The 20,042-nt window shown below is 32.0% G+C and overlaps 1 protein-coding gene across 4 annotated transcripts in view; it reads right to left on the bottom strand.

Annotated features, from left to right (window-relative positions):
- Positions 1-6,575: 6,575 nt before the first annotated feature.
- Positions 6,576-20,042, bottom strand: part of LOC143054190 (gamma-tubulin complex component 6-like) — a 68,848-nt gene continuing 55,381 nt past the window's right edge. For all 4 annotated transcript variants that reach the window (XM_076227111.1, XM_076227109.1, XM_076227108.1 and 1 more), the window contains exons 22-32: positions 18,907-19,796; positions 17,791-17,871; positions 16,261-16,420; positions 15,661-15,802; positions 13,394-13,550; positions 12,729-12,766; positions 12,088-12,220; positions 11,570-11,624; positions 10,877-11,038; positions 10,276-10,475; positions 6,576-6,743 (exon numbers count right to left, since the gene is read on the bottom strand). In XM_076227111.1, the coding sequence (XP_076083226.1) occupies positions 6,652-6,743; positions 10,276-10,475; positions 10,877-11,038; positions 11,570-11,624; positions 12,088-12,220; positions 12,729-12,766; positions 13,394-13,550; positions 15,661-15,802; positions 16,261-16,420; positions 17,791-17,871; positions 18,907-19,796 (2,110 nt within the window). In that variant the 3' untranslated portion in view covers positions 6,576-6,651. The remainder of the gene's footprint in view (positions 6,744-10,275; positions 10,476-10,876; positions 11,039-11,569; positions 11,625-12,087; positions 12,221-12,728; positions 12,767-13,393; positions 13,551-15,660; positions 15,803-16,260; positions 16,421-17,790; positions 17,872-18,906; positions 19,797-20,042) is intronic.

The raw sequence follows: 20,042 nt of genomic DNA, 5'->3' as shown, positions 1-20,042 counted from the left end.
GTCTCTGTATTTGTACTTTTTCTAGTGATTTTATATTTTCGTTTGTAAATGGATCCCATAAAGAACAACAGTATTCTAACGTTGGCCTTATAAGTGTTTGGTACGCTCTTTCTTTAATTGTTTTCGATTGGACTTTTAGTTTTTTTTCTGATGAAACAAGGATTTGTTTGCTTTGGCGGCGGTTCGTTGGATGTAGGTGTTCCATTTAAGGTCTGCTGAGATGGTGATACCTAAGTATTTAGCATATGTTACCAATTTTAAAATGTGTCCATATATGTTGTTATAAAAGTGGATGGGATTTTTTGTTGTTGTTACACTTGTCTGGATGGAAAGATATAAGTCAATCTTGTTTCCATTGTATTTCAGCTTCTAGCTCTTCTTGAAGCTTGAGATAGTCGTTGAGTTGAGTTTTAAAAATGTCGGTAGATTATACTGTCATCTGCAAAGAGTCTGATTGTGCTATATTGGATGTAATCTGGGAGGTCATTAATGTATATTAAGAATACAGTGGCGGATCGAGAAATTTTCATAAGTGGGGGCCCGCTCAAGTTACGCTTCAGGGATTTCCTATATAAGCAACCCCCCCCCCCCCCCAAATCCGCCTCTGGAATAGAATTACAACCTATTGAGGAAAGATTTACAAGACTGGTGTGCTTTAACTCGGATCTTTTTATTTATTGAGATTAAAATATTTTTTTTTACCAGAATTCAAGTGTACGTCCGGGCGTTTTGACGTAAATGTAGCTACGCGCGTGATTCTGTTATCGGTGATTTTTATGACATGCATTTTCACTGAAATGTATGGAGAAAAATGAAGTTCCTAACAGTTATTTATGATCCATGATATCTTATGACTGAACAACATAGATCAATTTTTAATTTTTTATTCGAAGATACAAATACTCGTAGTTGGTATGGATGTTTGGCTGTACCCTTACATGTATCTGATTCAACACGGTATAATTACAAAAACCTTTCAAACGAGATATCCCATCATAATGCTTAAGGAGATGTTGTTTATAGAGCTCATAAACTTAAGTTCAATCCTTGTCTTTACACAGTATCCGTTTGGTATGTTCTAATTGATATATTAGTCATGGCAAACATTTTATATTATCAGTATAAATCGGATTTTAACTAGACTCTTAAATTCTGCTAGTATACTCTTTGGTCCGGGTTTTTTTTTTAGTATTTTTTCCATTGTTTTGTCATTTTTTGTGTTTTATTTTGAAGGGGCTCTTCGTGCCGATCTGAGGGATCAACTAATTCCCAATTATTTTTTTAGTCTGTTTCTAAGTTGTGCTGAAACACCATTGTCCCATGTTATATATAGTGTTTGGATCGAATGCTGTCAACACGTTTAACTCTGCCATTCATTGTATGTTCCTATCTCAAGTTGGGACGTTCTAATGTACTGCTTGAACTTGGTTGTAATCTGCGGTAGCTGTTTTATTTTATTTTATTTTTATCATAAATTCCACCTTTGGTTTTCACTTTGGGATATTTTATTATTATTAATGTCGGTGTCTTAAAAAGAGAGACAAAATATACCTGAAAGGCATTCAAACTTATCAGTCGAAAACAAACTGACAAGTCAAAAAAAAGAAACAGACAAACAAACAAAATTAGAAAAACCAAAGACAAAGCAACACGAACCCCACTAAGAACGTCGGATTATCTCAGGTGATCCGGAAAGGTAAGTAGATCCTGCTCCACATGTGGCACCCGTCGTATTGGTCATGTTAGTTCAAACTCGGTAACAAGTCTTATGCGGTAGGTCATTTTTATGAAATGGAGATTGGATGTTAATTACGACATTAGGAACCTATCTGCCATCATCTATAAAAGGGTACTTGTATCTGATAAGGGTCAACGAACTCGTAACATTTATTTGGCGCCCGTAAAATGTAAGAAGGAATGATTTCAACTTCATCATTTGGAACTCTCGGTTTAATAGCTTCCTTTTGAGCAGCAACCATCAAGGAAATAATACAAAACCTGGAAATACAGTATCAATTGGAAGTGATATATACTCCGTATGCAGGCGCTGTTGGAATGTTGCTATATATAGAAATTGAAATTTAACAAAAGGAAAGCTAAAATCAATACATCATTGTCAATTTTTAGATGCAAGTCAAGATATGAGGCAGACTTTTAACTGTATATGTTGTATCCTTTACCTCAAGTTTGTTGAGAGATAGCTGCGTTCATTTTAGTCACTAAAAGAGAGAACATAGTCTTTATAGCGGAAAGTAAAGTTAAAGGATACTGCTAAATTTTTTTCTTACTTCATAAGAAATTCACACACCCTTCACTTTTAAGCGGCAAGCTGAGGTCAGCCTCTGATTGCGGGTCTTTTTCGCAGTGGTGAATACTCATCGGGGGCCTTCGGCTGTTTTCTGCTATTTGTTCGGGTTCTTATCTCTTTGACACCATCTATCGTTTTCATTTTCAATTTAATTTTTAACATTTAACTTTCTATGGAAATTAAAATTCAGGATTTTTTTTTTCTTTTTCACTGGTTAATTTTGATTTCGACAAGAGTGCACATGATGATAATCCTGATTAACCAATCATATTTCACTCAATATATCTCACGAACCAGTATCAAACCCGTCAAAATAGGGTGATGGTCATACGGACATGTCACCTCAGGTAGCAATAGGAAAAAAACATATTTTCTAAACACCCTCTTACCCTTCCTTTCTAAAAGATAATGCTTAATATTTGTGTTATGCATGTGTTTTTTATGGAAAGAAAATCTTCCATAGATTTTCAGTAGTTATAATGGTGAAATATAATCTTTTTGGTGTCACCATGGCAACAATCTGCATTTATTTGATACAAAAAAAATGCAAAAGGGATCTGAGAATGTCACAAGAGTCCCCTAAATTTGGTCCAAAGGAATATTTCAATCAGTTAAAGTGATATCTTGCCTGAAATCATAGACATTTATCTATCAAGATATCTATCAAGAGGTCCCAAAAAAAAAAATCATATGCATTTCTGCTCCTTTTTCCATAAATTTGAATTGAAAAGATCGAGCGTCAAACCTTTGATGAAAAACACGTCAATTATTGCTGGACCTATGGGCGGTACGACAAGGAAAATACGGACTGTCAAACAGAAAAATGCCATGGCCATAACTAACTTCTAACTGTGTATTGCTACCTTGCAATCATTTTCAACATGATATATGGATCATAACTCTTTCCCTCCCCATAACAGTTATTTAAAAAAAAGGGAGTCACAATTATTTTTCAAAGAGAAGTAAGCAAATTCGAAATAATTTACTTTGTAGTAATTTTAATAAAATAAGTACAACTTATCGATTGTACTTTATATCTTGTATTTTAGCTCGATAGACCTATCAATGAAGTCCATCCATTGACTTATAGTAGATTTGCAAACCTCTCTCTGTTGTCAGTTCTTGTGGAGTACACCCTCAGGGGTCGTGGTTAACCGTGCATGTGGTCCAGAGTTTTCCGCAAGAGGCAACTATTATTTCTTTTTCTTGTTTTTTTTAAACAGTATGTATAGTTATTCAAATATGTAAATGACTTGGCTGTTGAGGTCAAATTGGAATGTTGTTTCTCTATTTAAGGATTATGTACTTTTCAATTATTTCAATGTTTAACATATTGAAATTTTATCCAAAAAATCCACATCATTTCCCTTTGTCGATTATAATATTTGACAGTTGGATACTTGACAGAAAGGGGATTATACCGTATGCAGTGCTATATATATATATAAGATGTTGTTATAAGTGCCAATGAAACAAACTTGATAAGAGTTTTTTTGTTCAGTCCGTCCGTCAGTCAGTCCGTCCCATGAAACTTTCGTCACATTTTTCTCAGGAACTACACATCCAACCTTTCTGTAATTTGGTATCAACATTTATATATGTCAGCCATACCGTGTGATGCGTTTTCAGATTCATCACTCGACAACTTCCTGTTTACCGAACACTTGTATGATTTTACACATGATAGCCAAGTTGAAAATTTTCGTCACATTTTTCTCAGGAACTACAATACAAGGATTTCTGAAATTTGGTTTCAGGATTTGTATAAGTCAGCTATACCGTGTGATGCGTTTTCAGATTCATCACTCGACAACTTCCTGTTTACCGAACACTTGTATGATTTTACACATGATAGCCAAGTTGAAAATTTTCGTCACATTTTTCTCAGGAACTACAATACAATGATTTCTGAAATTTGGTTTCAGGATTTATATAAGTCAGCTATACCGTGTGATGCGTTTTCAGATTCATCACTCGACAACTTCCTGTTTACCGAACACTTGTATGATTTTACACATGATAACCAAGTTGAAAATTTTCGTCACATTTTTCTCAGGAACTACAACACAAGGATTTCTGAAATTTGGTTTCAGGATTTATATAAGTCAGCTATACCGTGTGATGCGTTTTCAGATTCATCACTCGACAACTTCCTGTTTACCGAACACTTGCATATTTTTACACTATTAATATTATCCACTTGCGGCGGGGGTATCATCAGTGAGCAGTAGCTCGCAGTTTCACTTGTCTTGTACAACTAAAAATGATCTCAAAACTGAATTGTGTCTTTTTGTCCTGTGACTTTTTGTCCGTTGTCCGTGACTTTTTGTCCTGTGACTTTCTGTCTGTGACTTTTTGTCTGTGACTTTTTTTTGTCCGTGACTTTTTGTCCGTGACTTTTTGTCCGTGACTTTTTGTCCTGTGACTTTTTGTCCGTGACTTTTTGTCTGTGAATTTGTGTCCTGTGACTTTTTGTCCTGTGACTTTCTGTCCTACATTCGAGTTCAAATTGTCAGTGGTACACATAGTCCTATATTCTTTTTGTTGATTGTGACACCATAAATTAAGACTTGTCGCCCAAATGTGTACCTGACATGAGCAACACGATGGGTGCAACATATGGAGCAATATGTTTCAGCCTTCCAAAGACCGATCACAAAATGTGCACCTGCAATGACGAATGTGATGGGTGCAACATATGGAGCAAGAAGTTTCAACCTCAAAGAGCACATGTGATCATCTTTGGGACAGTGGATCGGTGGAGCATGTGTTGTTCAGTCTGTAGTTTTCTTTGTTGTTGTAGTTTCATAGATTGAAAGAGACTTTGGAACAACTAAATGCAAATAAAAAAACCCACATACAGACCCTAAAATCATCATTCCTACTCATTTAGTGAAGTTCGTAAAGTATATTCCTCAACATTTACTTCAATAAGTGCAAGACATGTGAAAAGTTACTCATCTTGAAAGTCCAGACTACAATAAACAAGCCGAGATGTAAGTAAACCCATCCTCAGTTCACCATTATTAATGAATCTCTAAAGTTTAAAGTTAATCACTTAAGGAAAACATGAATTATAAAATTGAGAATGGAAATGGGGCATGTGTCAAAGAGACAACAACCCGTTCAAAGTGTCGACAACAGCTGAAGGCCACCAATGGGTCTTCAATGCAGGGAAAAAATCCTTCATCCAGAGTCCAAAAATGGTTCTCAAAGATCTATTACATCTATACTTTGTGTCATTTGTTTTCATTTTTCTTGTGCTTTTTACAGGTCTGATAATTCAAAAAAAAAATTAGTTTGTTCTATGTTTTGTTGTGACTTGTTACATCATTGCTCCAGTTTAGGTTGTATGGTTGAGTGCTCACAAATATGTTTTAACTATGCCACCTTCTTTATTTGCCTGTCCCAAGTCAGGAGCCTTTACTTCAGTTGTTGTTCTTTGCTGTTTGTTTAATTTGTTTTTTGTTCGTTTTGTCGTAAATGATGCCTATTTTTCATTGGAATCGTTGTTACATTTTGTTATTACTTTTATAGCTGACTATATGGTATGGGTTGTGTTTATTGTTGAAGGCAGTATGGTGACTAATTATAAGTTATATTTGTTTAAAATCAACATCATTTGGACTTTATTGGATATGTTTCCCATTGACAACCATACCACATCTACTTACTTCTTTCTTTGCATATATACCAAAACTCTTAACACATTGGTAAAGTTTGAAATAATATTCCTTCCTGAATGTTGATACCAATCAGGTCTGCATTTTATTTGAAGATGAAATTTCAATTTTGTTTCTTTTGGAAAAGTCTGAATTAAAGTGTGTAGAACATATTTACAACTGGAGGACAGCAGAGGGACAATGGTAGACTATGATATAAAGTCTGGCTTTGATTGGCATATAATCGTGTTTAACAATGCCACATTCTGAATGTATGTGTCTGTCATGAACCTGTACTTAAGTGGTTGTTGTTTGTTGCTGTGTTACATATTTGTTTTTGTTCATTTTTTGGTAAATAAATTGGGCGTTAGTTTTCACATTTGAATTGTTTTATATTTGTCAGTTTATGGCCTTATAAAAATGACTATGTGGTACAGGCTTTGCTAATTGTTGAAGGTTATATGTGACCTATGGTTAATTTTGTGTTAATTTTGTGTCAGTTGATCTCTTGTGAAGAGCTGTCTCATTGGCATTCATACCTATCTTCTTTTTTTATATATGACAAGTTTCCTTCAAACTTATCATGCATGGATAAATTCAAAACATTTCACATAATTTGTTCTGTTTATTCTAAGCAATTATCACAGATATATAAAATATTTGTCAGAATCAGATCTGTTTCTATCTGTCTTTGTAATAGTCATTAAAGTTCAGTCTCAGTAATAATTCCTGAAGATGAGGCTGATATCCTCTTACAGACAGTTTATATACAACTGAAATAGAAAACAATAAAAACATTATTAAAATATCATCTTGTGAATGTACAATATTCATCATTACTATTAAATAGTGTTGTCAACGAACGAATACCGAATACCAAAATCACTAACCGGGTTAACCCGACCTTTTTTTTTCATTTTTGATAGATTTGATATAAATTTGTATAGAAATCATTAAATAGTTATATTTTATTTGAAAATTGTCGTCGTGGTATATAGTTAGACAGATCAAGTGTCCAGTATATTGATTGCTATTGTTAATCCTAAAAACATAAAATTAATTAGAACTTGTTTATCAGCTCGGGGCAGTATATTAAAGAAACATAATTAGTAAACATGTTTTTTTAACAGTAACTTTAAATCAGTAATGTGATTAAATTTTTCGATTTACTTCATTAGTTCGTTTTTGATCTAATTTTGTGTAGACCTACATCTCAATGTGCAACCTTCGTCATGCAAGGATTAGTCTTACTTTAAACGAAATGCTAACTCACAAAATTGTGAAATGCAAACCAATATGAATGTACTCAATGTATACGTGACAATACGAGTAACATGCTTAAAGAAACAAGCAAACAAAGCAAAGAATCATGTCGTACGGTGACCTATTTTTGTTAATTTCTGTGTCATTTTGGTCTCTTGTGGAAAATTGTCTCATTGGCAATCATACCACATCTTCTTTTTTATAAATAATAATTTCAAATTGAAACACTCCACATTATTTTCGGAGACAACAAGAGAAAAGAAAAGAATAATCGGTTTCAGACATATTCAATTCTACGAGATCAAGAAGGTTTTTTTTTTAATTTTTCAATCTGAAGTTGGTACAAACACTATAGTTGATACGGTGTATTTGATTATTAAAAGTCAAACTCCGTCAGGAATCCTCAAAGACAAGCCTTATAATGCCAAAGGACAATATTCAATTCCAAAAGCGTAAATTTGTGACTTGGACGAAAGGTTGTCAAATTGACACTCATACCACATCTTATATCTATGTGTAGGGTACTATTGATAAGGCTTTCAAACACCAATTTAAACTATACCGGTTAACCAGTTAATCGGTCGAACGATTATACGAATAACCGGTTAGGCAAAAGTGTACGATTTGACAGCACTACTATTAAAATATACAAACATTCTAATATGACGTACTTCTTTCACTTTGTAAACAACACTGTGATAAAATTCTCGATATATCTATACTTAGCGCAGACTCAGAGATATACATAATAATGGCTGTTACAATATACTTCCCACGTAAATCTACATGTATTGGAACCTATTTGCACACCCTTTGCAGAGAAATCAACAAAATAAAAATAAAATAAAATTCCGCGAAAGTCTATTAATTTTTTTGGCGCATTTAAGTCCGATTTAAAAACTTGACGTCATACAAATGAAACCGCTAAAGTTGAAAGTATTCTGTTATGTGAACCATCGAAATTCGTATGATATTGTATTAAAACTGATTTTTGAGGTAGGTTTTGTTTTATTTTCTATTTTATTGCATTATTTGCATATTTACTAATTTCAGCAAGTCAACATAGCGGCTCCTTAGTGACAAAATGTCAACTTTGGATTTGACGGAAGCTTACAAGAAAATCATGTAAATTAAAAGTGGCAAATGTTGGGTTTGAGAATTGGAAGAATTAAACAGTTTTTTTTCTAGCGGTTTTTCAACAAATAACCCATGCAAGCTACGGATTTATTAAGCTATTTGAGCTTTATCTTACAGGGAGTAAAAAATATCAGCCTCACACACACCAAACCAACCCTCGCTTCAGTATTTTAATGACCGTATTTGTTCTATAAGAATCGAAATAATTCATGGAAGCCGTAGATTGTTGGAAATTTAGACATGGCCTGGGTCGTGATAATTGTTAATTTTATCCCTCGCTAACCCTCAGGATAAAATTTGAATATCACGGCCCAGGCCATGTGTAAATTTCCAACAATCTATGGCTTCCATGAATTATTTCTTAAATATACAAGGAACCTGTTGTTCAGTGGTTGTTGTTTGTTGATGTGGATCATAAGTTTTTCTCATTCCTATTTAGATTAGACCGTTGGTTTTCCTGTTTGAATGGTTTTACATTAATCATTTTTGAGGCCCTTTAAAAACAGGTGTTCAGTGTAAGCCAAGACCCTGTGTTGAAGGCCATACTCTGACCTATAATGGTTTACTTTTTACAAATTGTGACAGGATGAAGAGGTGTCCCATTTGCACTCATATCACATCTTATATCAATAGATCATGCTTGATACAAAATTATAAACCTGTGTCCGCTACTCTCCCATCAGAATTAAACATTATTGGCAAAGAAGTAAAATAGATTTTATTTGACCGTCCCATTCTTGGCAAAGAAGCAAAATGAATTTTGTTATTTGAATAAAATGATGTTTTTTCTTATCCGCGACACCATTTAGTAACAAAAATAATTCATAGCATGCTTATTCCCTCGTAAAGACTAGAAGGGCTGCAGTACAACAATATTGACTGGAAATGGTAGTTAATGGGTATATAAACTAGAACTGCTACTTAAAGCGATATCTTGAATTTCATCATAACTATTTGATGGTTAACATTCAAGTTTCAGATAATTTTCCTTGAATTCTTCTGCTTTACCTAAATTTCAAACATATTTATAGATTATAATGTTAAGATGTGTTATGGTAAATTTCTATGTCTCCATTCTGAACCCATATACTCAATCACTCCTGGGAAGCTCTATTATAAGGGAAAGGAATCATAACATTTTACCCCTCCTGTTCAACAATCATGATAACAAATGAAAGCACAATTTTCTAAATTTAAAAATAAATTGGGAATGTGCTCATGTGAAACATATGATGCCCACGCTTGCATATCATATAAAGTTATAAAGGGATATAACTGAAGAACGGTAAAAGTGACACTAACCAAATGTGTACATAATCTGATTTTTATTGGTATAATTATTGTGTACAAGTTTCAGAAACTATGGTTCGATGCAACGCTAAGTTAGAGAACGTAAACGAAAAATTCAGCAATTTTTCCATTTTACTCTAGAACAGTAAAAGTGACACCCCCAAAATTCATATTTGATCTGTGTTTTGAGGTACTAAGCATAGTGTATAAGTTTCATATTATATGGTTGAGGCGAACTTGAGTTGTAGAAAAGGAAACAAAAAATTTAGCAATTTTTCCATTTGTAAATGGGCATAACTCTAGAAAGATTAAAGTGACACCACCAAATTAAAACTTGTTCTGTGTTTTGTGGTAATAAGCAATGTATACCAGTAACTGTTTCATTTGTATAAGGGCATAACTCATGAAAGGTTAAAGTGAGACAGCTAAAATTCAAACTTGATCTATGTTTTGTGGTAATAAGCATTGTGTTTAATTTTTAGTAAAAGTCAACCTAAAGTTAGAGAACATAAAACAACTTTGTGATGTATGAACGTTGAGACAGACATGGGTAAAACTTAATGCCCACACCCCTATAGTGGGGGCATAAAAAATCCAGAATTTTAAAATACTTACCTTTGAACAAAAACACAGAATATTCTCTAAAGGCTTTGTACAGAGACACCATATTTGCAAAGTTTGTATGTGTTAACTGTCCAGATTCTGGGTCAGTATACCATTCAGCATTAATCAGCTGAACACGGAATTTCAGAATGAGGCTGAATATGTCCTGTATTATCTTCATCACTGGACTGGCCTTCTTGTTCAGTAAGCACCTATTAATATGAATATGACAATACAGATAGAATAATGGTGTTTTTTGTATTATAAGAATCATAATTGAGGTTATTTTTATGGAATTTATTTCTTAACTCTGCCTTTCACTCACATACTTAACATAAAATCCTTTTATTATATAGACTTATAGTCGAGAAATGTTACATACATAATTTTTTTTCAACATGCAGATTTAATGATTTTCTAAAAAGATGTGATATGAGTGTCAATGAGACAACTCTCAATCCAAGTCACAATTTGTTAAAGTAAACCATTATAGGTCATAGTACGGCCTTCAACACTGAGCCTTGGCTCACACCGAACAGCAAATTTTAGGTTTACTTTAGTTTGTGGTGACTTTAAAAAAGAGTTTCATACAAAATCAACAACAAATACAAACCTAAATATAGTTTTGTTGAGATATTCTGAATGTATTCTGTGTAAATCATCCAGATCCTTGACGTCAGTCGTCAGAGATTCAGTGAACTCCTTCCATGATACATGTATTATCTGACTGGCAACGTACCCCTGCATCACCTTCACAAAATGTTGCATCTCTTGCCTGAAATAGAATTAAATGGGCATGAGTGAAAAATACTCCTCAAAGATCACAAGCTCTAAATTCTGTACACCAGATACACGTTTTGTCTTAAAATAACTCATCCAAGATGCTTATATAAAAAAAAAAAAGAACCAAATTACAAAGTTAAAGATTAAAGAGGCCCTGAAATTCTTAAAGATTTGATAATGTGTTGTTTAGACATGGTATGATTTTTTATAATTAATTCATTCTTATTAGATGGCCTTTTCATTACATATTTTTTTTAATGTAAATTAAATGAAAAGGCAAGGAGTCATATGTTTTTAACTTGACAATTAGGTTTGACATAATTATGTTGATAATGTTTGACATCACCTATTGTTGTAAAATATCAGTGGAGTAAAAAAAGGAATATTTCACATGTGGAATATGTCAATTTCTATTTGACTAAAAACACAGTATTTAATTAAAACCAAAGTGATACTAGTGAAAAACATTTAAATTAATGTTATAAATTCTATAAACTTTACAAAAGAGTTAAAAAAAATTTACCTGTACAACTGTAGCTGTCGAAACTGTACACTATTTCCTGCCTTGTGAATAATTGCTGTAAAAGACAATTCTTGATTATTGTTAACTTAACAAATATTTGCTGTTTTTTTTTTGGTTGGGCCATGTAAATATTTCTTTCACCATGGTGTTGTCAATTTTTGTAGACTTACTGTTTTTGATTGTCCCTTTTTTCCATTCAAAACTCTTTTTTTCTCATTTGCATCTGAAACCAGTGATTTAATATTGTGCTACAATCAATCAAAGAACTTCAAAAGGTATTTTACTTTTCTGAAAAACTCCAGAAACCACAGCATTTCAAAACAAACAAAATTAGATAAAGAGCAATGTTTGTTAATACCAATGTAAATATACAACAATCACTTACTCTATTTTGTCCTGAAAAAGCATGAAACATTTGTCACTGTTTATTAAGCAAACAATTGTCAATCAATCTTACCTCAGTTTGTGGATTTTAGTTGTACTAGGAAGGAAGATAACTACAAACAATATTAACTTACCTCCCCTTTTCAGTCTGTGCCACACATCTTTAAGACTCCACACAATTCTTTTGAGTTGTAGCATGAAGGAGAATACTTTACTGTATTTGCATATCAAACTGTCTGTGATCACAATGTTTAATGGCCATACAACCTGAAAGATAATGAAAAATTAGAAAAAAAAAAAAAGTTAGAATGATAATACAGTTGGCTTAGTATCAGAAATAGAACAGCACTACCGGTACTGTTTGTTTATATAAATTTGATTGTGCTAAATGCCAATTTCAGCCACCTTGGCTATATCATGGCAATAGACTCTGAAATTCAGTAGGAGAAATGACCTTTTATTAAGTTGAAATTTATTGTACAAGAATAGTGGCATTAAGTATTGCTCCTGGCATTGAAATTTCAGTAAGGATAGTACAGGTCATTATCATTTGCAATCAGTGAAAAGTTTTAAAGCACTTTCTTTTTCCTCTGTAGGTCAATGATATATCTAAAGAGACAACAGTTTTTTTTAAAAAAGTTCACCATAATATTAGCACCAGTAAAATTTTTTAGCACCCCCCCCCTTCTCCCACTCCTTTACCCAATAAATATTTGCCACAACATATTCATCTGTTCTTTGGAGTCATTACAGGGAAATTAAAAGAAAACCCTACCTTATATCTCAATTCTAGACAATCCAGAGTATCATGTGCTGTAAAATAGAGAGTATAATTATATAAATTTCATGATTCAATTAATTTCCAATAATCGTTAGAAGCTAAATCTGGTAATCATTATAAATTCCTAAGAAGTATGCAAGTTCTTGTTCTTTTGATTTTAAACTACTGCTTCAGTTGTCTCTTTGACAATCATACCCCATCTTTTTATTTTTTTTATGGAAAAGTATATTGAAAAGACTTATGTCAAAATAAAATGTTTCCTTTAAGCTGTGTAATACTGTATACTTATTTTTGATGATTTTTTCATGATCCTTTGTCAGAATTTAATTCTAATTCTAATTTCTTTAATATTTCAGATTAATTCTATCATGAAAACAATTTTTTTCAAGGTTTTGTATTTATGAAGGATGTGGCAAATTTATATATTGTGGATTCATTATTATACATTGGATACCATTTTTTTTTTTGGTTTTCCTGGGTACAGGTGTACCACGCATTCTACAGATTAACAAATTACAAATTTGCTATTTAATGGTGTGCAGAATTTGACAAAACCATGGAATCAAATATCCAAATAGATGCAAGATTTCCTCAATCAACCAAAAATTGTTACCCACTTTAATAACTGAATCTTCAGTATTTTATAAATTTGAACCCACCTGTTTGTTGTAGAACCTGTGGAACATATTTTATGGCAAAACTCAGATTATCTGCGTAAACATCATCAGCGTGCATAGAAGATCTGAGTGACTTAGTCAGGACACCATTCAAAAATACTGGGTTCAACATCTCTCTTGGTTTGGGATTGGATGACAGCTGAAATCATACAAAATAAATTTTAATCAAGTCACTCTACCTTTTTCTGCACATTCATACAATTTCCTGCACTTTTTAAGTATGAAGTCCTGTCAGGTTTAGTAGTTTTTGTCAGATGTTCAGACTCAAGGGTCCAGAAACGGTCATATTTGCCAGTCTTGACCTAAACTTAAAGATTTTGTCCTAAATGAGTAATTGGGATTTAGGACAAATTTAATTTTTTAACAGAAATAATTACGGTTATTTCATGGAGATCAAGTTTCTAAATCGCCATTTTAAATTTTTTGGTTGTTTTGCTATAGATTTCCTGTAATCAAACTCCAGTAAAGTGTTATAATCCTGAGGGCCCTCCTAATAACTATATTAATGCCTCTGGGAGCTATTAGCTAATGATCGATAATCTCTTTACCTGTGTTTTTAATTAACACCTGGCTATTAATCACAAGCTCAGAACTAATATTATAAAGAAATTAAAATTCCATAACAACTGTCTTCATTATTTAATTATTTTTTAGCTAAGACAATTGTCAATTATGATTTTAAATTGAATTACAACTTGATTTAATTTACGTAGAAAAAAGTATTTTTTCACTACTTATACACATGCTTGTTTACTATTTAATATGCATGCTTGAAATTCTCTTCCGCAGATTAGACACTTTAAATTTAAAATAATTTCTTGCTAAATAAAGCAAGTGCAGCTTTTATCATTAATACTCAAACACTATCAAAGGTTAAAAAATTAAAGAGCCATTGATTTCCTATGAATTTGATAAACAAAACTAATCCCGGAAATGAGTCCGGAATTGTTTGTTTTAGTATTGTCGTAAAACATCTTGTTTGAATTTTGACTTCAAAATCGAAAGAAACATTAACAATGACTAAGAAAATTATTGTTTTGAGTCATTAAAATCATTTTATTTTTAAACTTTTGCCTTCCCTTAATTGCTCTTGAAGGATTTTACAAATTGTAGGAAAAATCATGAAGTAAATGCGATGCAACAGTTAAACAAGTTTGTTGATTGTGAGTATGAGCATACTCATGTATGTGATATTGACATTCTTTTTTTGAAAAAGGGCTCCAACTTTTATGTGATATCAAAATGAGCGAAATTAGTTGAAAAAATTTCCAGATTCTTGTTAAGACTCCTTGGTTTTTTCCTATGATACTGGTAAAATATTTTACCCTATATCATGTGTATATCCCCTGGCCCATCTTTTCTTTTCATAGAAGTCACTTCAACAGCACATAAAAGATCATTGACAAAAATTAAAGCTAATTCTAGATTTCTTTTCTTATGATTTGAAACCCAAATAATGTCAATGCAAAATATATGGTTAAAGTCTGATACAGCCTTTTCCTGCCATTTTTAAATTTATATATCTCAAAAAGGATATCCATTACCTATCGATATTTTTTGCCTATTTTGATCCTTAGCTATCATGGCTATAAATGCTCTTCTGATTTAAAAGTATCAGTTTTAAATTTCAGATTTTTAAAATTTCATATGCTGTATATAGCATAAAATTTTATAGAATTCTTATCTCAAACTATCAAATTACAATAGGAAAAGATATTTCATTTTATTTCAGGCAATACATCATCAAAATTGAAGTTATATATAAATTCAAAATGTTTTTCTTTGAAAATTTTTGATATTCAATAAATCTCAAAAAGATAAAAACTTAATCCCCCAAAAAAAGAAAAAATATAATGTTTTAAAAAAATACTTTCTAGTTTACTCAAATGATCAAACTATACAGGTAATTAGGAAAAAAATCATAAAGGGGGAGGTTTTGGATCTTACTAACATGTTTAACCCAGTAACATTCTATATGTGTGTGCCTGAAAGCCTTATTCCTGGCAAGACAGTCACACTTTTCCAACAAAATTTGCTTATTTGATACAGCTTGAAAAAATACACACTCTTTGAAGGAGGTTGTATTCAGGGAAATGTGGTCCAATTTCTATACTATGGAAACCCTGTGGACCAAACTTACTATAAGAAAATTACAAATGATCCTTTTAGCTGAACACCTTTATGGTTAAACTTTTGGATGGAATCAATTGGTCAAGAATAATCTGTTTCTATTCTATATTTAGACATACCTTATCAAACAGTAAATCACTAAAAAACTGTGAAAAGTCTCCATCTCCCATCAATAAATATCTTCTCAGAGCCTGGAAATGTTCTTCTATCTGGAGTTCTACTGTGAAATAATCTATAACACTCTTGTTTACTAGGGAAATTCTGAAATATACAGAAGTATTTGCATATGCATTGGCTAATTTATATATTAAGGACAACAAAGAAATATTGAAATGTCTGAAAAAATAAATTATCTAAAAAGTAAAAAACAAAAAAGACACCAAAACATAGAAATATATTTGAAAATCACCAACTTATAAATTACTCAGGGCTGTTCCAAAAAAATACACATGGGACTTAGGCAGGTACTTCGAAATGACAGTGAAAATTTAAGAGAAATTATGTAATTTTCTACATGTTTACTCCATTTTCAAAGTGCCTTCCAAATAGAACAAACCTGAATGACAGGAACTTTTTTTGTTTATGACTATGAACAAATCCTACTCTATTCTGTGTAGTGGATCCAGAGTTGGTATATATATATAGTGTGCCACATTTGCAAGGACAGTTGATTTATATTACTTTGAATATTATCTCCCTTTTATGTATATTTGACTTACTGTGATCTAAGAGGCTTTGTTACAGAATGTTTAAATAGTTCAGGTAAGGGCATGTATTTATAGATGTCCACATTTGACCGTAAATTGATTCCGTAATCTCCAAATCCACCGTACAATGTGGAAACAGACGATGACAACAAATCCACAGCTGGTTCATGCTCTGGAATAAATATATTCGAAATTCATAAGTTGTAAAAGTAGAAGAAATTTTTTTTTTCATGCATATATTTATATATGAGGTGTGTCAGATATAAATCAACCTTATGGAAGTGCACATATACATGTACATGTACAATACTTTAGTTAATCTTGGAACATTCAAATATGTATACAAAATTTTGTCAAATCACTAAATAAAACATCAATCAAATACAATTTTTGCTCAAGACACCAAAACTGGTATCCACTAAAGTAAATCAATCAACAGTAACAGTAAGTAAGTTAAGGTGGTACCTAACACTACAGGGAGATAACTCTGTAAAATCAGCTTAACGTTTTAATCACGTTGTATTGTTAAAAGGAAATATGAAGCTTCTCAATGATCAAAATTGGTGTTTGTCAAACTGCTATATAACCAGTGTATTTTTTCTGACAAAACTGTTGGTTCAAAATTTTTGAAATTTTTATATTTCTGTAAGGGGGTCAAAGAAAATACTTTGACAAAATTTTATGAAAATTAAACGAGCCAAATTTATTTAAGTGAAAGTGTTGGGTACCATCTTAAGCGCCACATATTTTGGAGTCATTTTTTCCACGTTGGGATATCAGAGTACTGCTAAATAGTACTTTAATATGAGGCAGGCATAACCTGTGAATGGGGACGAAGTCTGTATGTATTATTTTTTTAATTCAATCACGTTGATAAAAGAAACCGAAATACCATACGTAACGTTCCCGATTTTGATTCTGTTGTTAGGGAATTAGCTGTGACGTTCTTTAAGTTATGACGTCATATTCGATGTAAACAAAAGAAACGCTTTCATCAGGTAACGTTTTTTCATATCAAACAATTATTAAAATTGAATTTGTATTGAGATCCAATCTTATATTTTACTAGACTGATAAATATAAATTTTTTCAAAGTCTCATGCAAACAAGACAGATATCTGCGCAAAAGCGGATAAAACCGGAACAGGAAGTAGATCTGAAAAAAAAGTTAACGATTTTGAGTTCATTAGTAGAATGAAAAATTCGGGAAATTTTCCCGATTTTTTTTTTTATTGATTTTTCTACCGTAATTGGGGACTTCGTACCCATATAATTAAGTTTTAAGTTAGGGACGACATCAAAAGATCGATGTAGGATAAAAAACTTAAATCGAATAGTTTGGGGGTGGGGGGTCAACATAGCTGAAAGTTTTGTTCATATAAAATCGATTTTACATATATCCATATAGGTAAATCAATTTTTCCCAAATTAAGTTAAGAAGGGGGGTAGGGGGGTCAGCGAAAAAACTATGTGAATTAAGTTTTTTATCCTACATTGAACTTTTGATGTCGTCCCTTATAGTTCTATCAACAAATGAATTACCTAAATGGTCAAACTGGTCCTCATAAGTGAATTTCTCTAAAACCTGCACTTCTGTAAAAACTACAGTAAAACCTTTTGTGTCTGAAAAAACAAAAAAACAAAACTACAGTAAAACCTTTTGTGTCTGAAAAAACAAAAACAATCAAAATCAATAGTAGTCAGGAGCCTGTAATTTAGTGGTTATCGATTGTTGCTGTGTTATATCATATTATTATTTCTATTTTAAACCTAAAAATACAATGAAATAGAGAATTTTGCAAAACTTTAATTAATCAGTCTCTTAAAATACAATTTTTTTCCCTGATGAATTAGTTTGCTGAACATTATAGAATCTTAGAAATCTGGTTTGAATAAACTCATCATAGATACGAGGACTAAATTTTGTATATATGCCAGACACGCGTTTCGTCTACAAAAGACAGTGACGCTCAAATCCAAAAAAGTTAAAAAGGCCAAATAAAGTATGAAGTTGAAGAGCATTGAGGACCAAAATTCCTAAAAGTGATGATCTATTATAGATACTAAGTCTAACCAAATTAATTCTGAGAATACCTTTTTTCCCATTAGGCTGTTTTAAGCCATTCAAAGAAATTGAATTGTAATTTGTTTGATAGAAGTTTTCATATAAGACCATATTCGATTTGTCATATTCAAAGATTTATATTTGCTTTAATTTTCTACTTGAAAATTTTTTAAAATAAATTACTCAAGATCAAGATGCCCTACAAAAATCTTTGTAAAAAAACACCTTATTACTATTACAAGCATATATTTGTGAGTAGGAAATTCTTGTGATGTCAAGGGCTAACAATGAACCTTAATAAGTTTTGCATTATCTCTAAGATTATTCTTGCTAAATGTATCTTTACCATAGATTTTCAATATCAACTCTCAAAACCAATTTGTATGTTAACATTTTACATTCTTTTTATAAAACTAGTGTTAAAATAAAAAGAGAATTGAATTGACTGTGAAAAACAAAATTAGTTACCACATGTTTAATTTCAGTGGTCCTTTAACCATGTAAACACAATTGGTTACCAATAGTTTGATTTCAGAAGTAAATTGTTCATAAACAAAATAGTAACCCCCTCATTTGTATAATATGCAAATTACCTGTTTCGTCATATGACCTGTTATGTTTATCTCCATACAACAGTTTCTGTACAGTTGAGTCTGAAGAATGGCCATATACATTAATTGACTTAAACTTCTCCAATCTCAGGGCATCATGGTCAATCATTTCTGATTCCTTCGTTGCCCACATCTGTTCAGATTTTTTAATTCTCAGTCTTTTAATAACAGAAGGCTCAGACTCTTTAGAGGCATACATGTTTTTACTTATCCTTATTCTTGGCTTAATGCCAAAATCTCTTAGCTCCGATTCCAATGAAGCATGAAAATGCAACGAGCGTTTTAATTTTGGCGCTGCTATTTCAACTGAATCTAATTTTGTCATTTGAGATGGATGACCAAATACACTTTGCTTTTTAATTTTCCATATAGCAGCTTCACTTTCTGTATTAGAATCCATGTCTTTATTTCTCTTTAATTTTGGAAAGTTATTTTCTTGTACATTTGTTGATTCTGTGGTGGATGACATCATAAGATTGGGTTTTATATGTGGACGGATTTTATCATCGTTCGACTCGGTTTCTTTCGTAGCATGCCTATCTTCCCGTACTTTTATATGTCTCTTATACTCATCCTCCTGATTAGATTCTTTGGTAGCATGCATTTCTCCGACCAGCCTGACAGAATATTTATCTTTCTCGACTCCTTCCGTTTCTTTAGTAGCGTTAGCATGCTTGTATGTCTGAATACCAGATCGACTATCAATTTCTTCTGTTTCAGCACTGGCTGAGAAAGAATCATTCAATTTTATTCCTGTTTTAACTCTTGGTGAAGGCAGACGTTTCATTCTGGGTGTTGAAGGTCTTCCTGCTGTTGGTAACTGTTTTGATGGAGATTTTTCTTCATTAAGATTTTCAAATACACTTTCTTCACTATGGTAATAAAAAAGTTTTTATTATTAAGTAAATTGAAACAATCTATTGAGGTCCATTGTTGATTATCTTTTTTAGAAAGTTTTTACAAAGCTTTCTCATTTGAAAATATCTGATTACATTCAAAATGTTTTGTCAGTATTTGACTATAAAGAACCAATTAAGGCACTTTTTGATATAGAAAACAAGTCATGCAAACACAGAATTGAATGTTTATCTACATCTTCTTGAATTCACGCCTTCATA

The sequence above is a fragment of the Mytilus galloprovincialis genome, chromosome 12, assembly GCF_965363235.1.
Source record: "Mytilus galloprovincialis chromosome 12, xbMytGall1.hap1.1, whole genome shotgun sequence".
Taxonomy (NCBI): Eukaryota; Metazoa; Mollusca; class Bivalvia; order Mytilida; family Mytilidae; genus Mytilus; species Mytilus galloprovincialis.
Note: the sequence above shows the minus strand (reverse complement) of the source record. Positions and strands in the feature narration are given on the sequence as shown.